At 32.0% G+C, this 6087-nt stretch overlaps 1 protein-coding gene across 3 annotated transcripts in view; it reads left to right on the forward strand.

The window, feature by feature from the left end:
• LOC122268945 (UPF0193 protein EVG1) overlaps positions 1–3586 on the forward strand; it is a 33853-nt gene extending 30267 nt beyond the window's left edge. Inside the window, exon 4 of one of the 3 annotated variants that reach the window (XM_071182566.1) lies at positions 3305–3439. In XM_071182566.1, coding sequence (XP_071038667.1) covers positions 3305–3310 — 6 coding nt within the window. In that variant the 3' untranslated portion in view covers positions 3311–3439. Of the gene's footprint in view, positions 1–3304; positions 3440–3538 lie in introns of those variants that run through there. The other 2 variants (XM_071182565.1, XM_071182567.1) reach the window with 2 other exon arrangements.
• The last annotated feature ends 2501 nt before the right edge of the window (positions 3587–6087 follow it).

The raw sequence follows: 6087 nt of genomic DNA on the forward strand, positions 1-6087 counted from the left end.
CATGGAATATAGTGAACACTCGGTTGGTTGTAATGAACTTTTTTAGTGGCCCCTTCCGAATTTCCATTTAACTAATGTTATTTTGTACGCTTATTGTACACGGCTGAAAAATTGGAAGTTTGTTTATAGTGAACTTTAATTTCATTTCTACAGTTCTCCTTCTTTTTTCCAATTTTAAATTTTTGCCAGAGATGCAATTGTAAATGACGGCATTTCGTTAAATTGTGTCAAATCTTACTCTAGCTCGCTCTTCGCTTATAAACTAGGGTGGAAAAGTTGTTAAACATGCCCATTCCTCCCTCTATATTAAAAAATAATAATAATAAATAAATAAATGTTAGCAACTTTTATCACAGAAGTGAAATTGATATTAAAAGTCCTAATTTTTTTTTAACTGAAAGAAATGAAGGCTAGGAAATATTAGATTCTTAACTAAATGTTAATACAAAAATTGCTAAACTCTTCCTAAAACAGAATTGTAGTTGATCGAAAAGTACTAATTTCTTCGATAGAATGTAAAATTTAATTTATTAAATTTCATTTTAATATTTGATGTATTATTTATTTAATTGGTAATAATTAATAGTTTATAAACAAATATGTACTATCATAATCATTTTTTCTAACAATACTGCTGCCATTTGCTAAATAATTTTTAAAGAATTTGGATATAGTGAAGCCCCGTTTATAGTGAACTTATTTCTGAATCCGCAGACAGTACACTATAACGAGGTTTGACTGTAATTCAAAATTTTAATAAAAGGGCAAGTTTTTTCGTATCCAAAAATGTGCAAAATTTCATACTTTTTTACACTGTGGTTTTTTTTGTATTATGAATGATAAAAAGTGTGGGAATTTTGAAAGAAAATTAAAAAAAAAAAAAAAAAAAAAAAAAAAAAAAAAAAAAAAAAAAAACGGTGATGCCTGCTAACTTTTTTTAAAATTAGAGTTATAAGTAAGTAGAACGACCATCGGTTTTAATTCCAATTTCTTTCGGCTATGATCGACTACCTTTCGGGAGAACCCCGACTTTATAAACAGAATATATAAAGACAATTGTGAATACATTAACCGATAAGACTATTTCATTTTGAAAAAATTTAAGATTAATATTTTGAGCCGCGATGGCTCAGAGGATAGAGCGTTCGCCTTCCAATGAGGCGAACCGGGTTCGAATCCCAGTCGATACGAATTCCGCATCCGGCTTACACCGACCACTGTTGCTGACGTGAAATATCCTCAGTGGTAGACCGATCATGGGTAAGAGTCCTCTTGCCGTCAGGATAATCGTGGGAGGTTCTCGTGGTCTTCCTGTCCATGTAACGCAAATGCGGGTTAGCTCCATCACAAAGTACTCCACGAAGGCAAATTTCCCCCAATACTCGATCCGGGAGTTCCCTTGTCTTCTGGATTGGGTTCAAAATCACAAGGCTACGGAGTTGGACATTAGTAGTCGTAAACCCATAAAAATTGGGCCGGCTGTTCAACGACGGTTTAAAAAAAAAAAAAAAAGGATTAATATTTTCGTCGTTTTATCATTAATAATATGAAATTTGGTTTTAAGTTAGACAGTTGAAATCGCAGTCCTGGAACAGAATCTAGTTTATTATGAATTTGTTTTTGCTGTATATATATGCTGAAATAATAAATAAAATAAGCCAATAAATAGCAGCAATAAACGTTGAAAATGTTTATTAGGAAACCATATTTCTTTAACTAAATTAGTTATTTTATAATTGATTTAAAAAAGCGTGATGGAAAATTCCATTACGATTTTTCATATACAATGTGCTCATCCTAATACAGATATGCCAACTGCTCCGGACAAGTCAAAATAATTAGTAAAACGGTAGATAACTACAAAATAACTTTTGCACATATTTGACTATTTTTGTTTGCTTTTTGAAAAGTATAGCACGACATAAGTAATATAAAGTGGTGAATTACATAAGCCTACGAATTGTTTAAAAATAGTGGTGGATAAAAATCTACTAAATTGAATTTATTAAACCAAGAATCACAATTGATAAACTACCAATTTAAAATATATATTTGCTGTCCGGAGCAAGTTGACATCTCTGCTAATATTCAAGAATTCAATGAACTATAGTTAAAAAAAATTATATTTCTTAAAAAAAATTGTAATTTCTTGCCTATTTATTTGCATAATAATTAATAATTTGAATGGTTTTGTTAAGACAACCGAAATATAAATAAATAATTATTATTAATCGGATCTAAATGCAATTTCAGATTCTAAAAATGTTTTTAAAAAAAATTAAAAAAAACTTTTTACTAGTTTTAACTCTCGAAACTTCTAAACTTCTTCATTCAGAACACTATTTGTTAACTACTGGACCAGATATTTTAAATGTGTTTTTTATTTTGAAATTAAATGTGTTTTTTATTTTAACATATTCTAATCTTCCTTTTCAAAAACTAGTTTAAACTACCCAATCCACTGTTTATTTATTCAAAAAAGAAAAAGTGACTCCTGATTAACTATTAACTTCCCACTATGCTTATAGTGTTAAATATTATCCATATCACTAATATGTTAATTGACAGACTAGTTTCCATCGTTTGAACTTTATTTATTTATTTACTCGCTGCATCAATAATCATTCAAATTACCGCGCTAAGATACACATGTCTTCCTATATTAGTCCAATAACTAATAAGTGCCCTCATTCATTCGCTATATCATGAATAATTTATAGTACCACGCCATGGTGTCCCGCAGTGGACCGATCGTAAAGACACGGTTCCAGTAGAACACCGAAGTCAAGCATAAGGCTGCGATCAGTAAGCGGGTGGGTGATCGCTTTGATCAGCCTGATGCGTAGGGACCGAGGATGTGAGGTATCGGTTCTCGCTAAACTGTTCTACCGTAAAGTGCACGACTTCGTGCACAGGTCTACGGACTACCAAACCAGGAAGCCATCCCCTCAGCAGAGGATCAAAATTGCGATGGCATATTTTCGGATCATTCTCTGGGATGCTCCCCAGACCGTCGCCAATGGCCCATTGTGCAGCTCTAGTGCGACGCAAATAAAGTACCTACCAGGCCATGGATATTCCTCAAATATAAATACATATTTGAAGCATAATGTAGCATGCTTTTACCCTCTTTACAAAAAGACATTCATAGACTCGCTTTTTTTCGTTCTTTTCTTCTGTTATTCACTCGCTATATCAGAAATAGTTCATAACATGAAGGCAACGGTTATTATACTTCAAATATTAATTTTTATTTCAGGTGTAATATTTCACGCTTTATTCTTACCATTTTATTTGCTTTTAGGAGTAAACTGAGTCATGGACTCGGATTTCTTCCCTCTTTACACCCTTAATTCTATCCTTTCAACAATAGCAACCAACATGTGTTCTTCATAATGAAGATAAATTAGCCAATCTTCTCTCTGGTGCCAATAAAAACAGGAAATTACCAATTGCAAGGCTTTATTTACTCGTTTTTGTTTGCGGGTGTAAGCTGAGTATGTTGTGGAAGATATACGTGGGTTTTTCTCTTTTTCAGGTTATTCGTCATACATTAATCATTTACTTATAGATTGTAAAACAAGAGAAACTCACAAATTCTTGAGAATGATGATAAAGTGAGGTTTCTATGTTAAAAGTCATCTCACAAGATTCTCAGATGTTTTTCCTTCCTTTTATTATTATTTTTCATTAAAGAAATTTTGCCATGATTTAATCTCTTTTAAATTCTTCGATCTGTAAAATTTTTTTTATTACTTCAGAATTGCAGACATTAGAATTATAAAAAATTAAACAATTTAATTTTAATATTTTATACCTATTATTTATTATGTTTTCTTTTTTTTAAAGATAAGCTTTATTTATTCAAGATTTTATTCTAAAATGTTAAAAATTAACTATATTTTTCCTACTGGAGATTTACTTTACACCTGTAATAAGTGTGTTGTTGTCGTATGCCATTGAGACAAAGGAGATGCGCCTCTTGTTTTCCAGTGGCGCCATCTATGGCCAATAATTCGACTACTGTCACGCACATAAGTCACAGTTAGTTTATAGGGGGGACAAATTAATAAATTCACAGATCGTAATTGTGATCTGAACCAGAGAACAATCAGGTCAAATTCAGTACTCCCTGGTGTAGAATTTGTTAGGAAAATGTGGAGGACTTTGTGACCCGACAGATTTAACGTGTACCACTCACCATTAACTACATGGGGAGTCTTCCTACTAACCAGCCTATCCTGGCCCCTCGTATAAGACATGAAATATTAAAATGATCTTTAAAAACATGTTTGGTTTTATTTCTCATCAAAACTCTTAAATTTTATCGTTCCAAGCAAGAAATGCAAAACCATAATTTCTATTAGTTTTGCTCTACTCTAGGAGTCTTAAAACTTGTTCAGCCTAAAACAGGGGTATTCAACCTTTTAAGGGAACCCTTTGAACTTAATACTTACTTGAAGGAACCTTTTGATGAAAGAGCAGGGAAAAAAAGAGGATATGAAAGCTTTATCCAAATAAAATTTACTAACTTATTATTGCTTTCTTATTTTATCACAATCTTAAATAATAAGCGGTAAGGTAGCTAAAAGGTTTTTTTTTTGTCTTTCTAAAACACATTCTATAAATAATTAAAAAATGCAACAATATTTTAAATTATAACGAATTAATAAAAAAAAATGATTTGCCTGTGATTGTTTTTCCTGCAGAGTATTTTTACGTCTGAAATAATTGCTGAAATTTGCAAATTAATGTCATCTTCAGCATTCCAATCTACTGCTGAAGAGTAAATGACATTCAATGTTTCACAGCTTATTTAGCAATTTCAGGGTATTCTTTTCTAATGTCAATCCAAAACTGAATACATCAATTTGGCTGAATTTTAGTCTCAAATGAGTGTCGGTCGATGTATCAATTTGTTGCTCCATTAAGATACCACGATTTGCACCCCGCCCCTCCGAGTTCATTCTTCACCAGAGAAAAAAAAAAAATGAGACTAATATGTCTCGATTAATCTATCTGAAGCTCGTGCCTTTTTCAATATTTAAGATTATATTTTGTCAATAAAATATTTATAAAGTCAAACCCCGCTATAGTGAACCTTCAAGGGACTGAAATTTCTGTTCACTATAACCGGGAGTTCACTATATTCGTTACGCAGGCAATTTAACTAATGGTTTCCAAACTCCTCCCTTTTATTACACATGATTAAATAAATGACTGAAAAATATTATGTAGTAGCAAAAAATGCGTTATTTTTCATTACTCTTCGTCTTGCGTACAAAAAAAATTAGTAATCATTAACTGATGAGCAATCCTCAACATCAGATATGGAAACTCTTCCCGAATCTCAGATAATTTTTCCAGATTTCTGTTATTCCGCTTTTGAAAACCTGTTTAACCTGCCATTCGAGCACATAAATGCAGTTTCATAAAATCGCTTAGCAAATTCATCGACATTTGTCCAGATACTGGAAGATTGCGGCTTCTTCTATTGGTTAACCACTTCAGTAATGCTTCTTCAACATCCTTGTGATCTGCTTTTCTCAACTTTTTTCTGCCATCTAAATTTTTTTCATAAGCAGAAATTATTAATTGCCGATTTTTTCATATGTTGCAAACTGCAGATTTGGATAGTTTATATTCCCAGCAAAGATCAGCTTGATTACATCCATTTTCAATTTTTATCATTATACCCATTTTATCATCAATGGAGAACGTTTCATGTTTACTGCTCGCCATAGTTAAATTTGAGACACTTTTTTGCAGGATTTTTTTAACTGAACTGAGAGCAGAAAGGAGTTGAAATGAGGGCCTTATCAGCCCATATTAGTGTCCAACCCTTTGACCAACAATGAATAATTACTCATTCCCTTTGACAGAAAATGCATGTTGATCCCACTGACACCTTACAGGTGCATCATCTGTCTGAGTTGGAAACATCTGCTTGGTTTGTTTAGGGATGGGAAAGTGAGATAAAAGAAGTAAACAAGGAAAAATGCTTATTGTTACATTCCCCTCTATAGATGGTTCTAAAAATTGATATATGTATTTATTTTGAAGTAGAAATTTCAAAATTATTACAAA

This window comes from Parasteatoda tepidariorum, chromosome 6 (genome assembly GCF_043381705.1).
Source record: "Parasteatoda tepidariorum isolate YZ-2023 chromosome 6, CAS_Ptep_4.0, whole genome shotgun sequence".
NCBI lineage: Eukaryota > Metazoa > Arthropoda > Arachnida > Araneae > Theridiidae > Parasteatoda > Parasteatoda tepidariorum.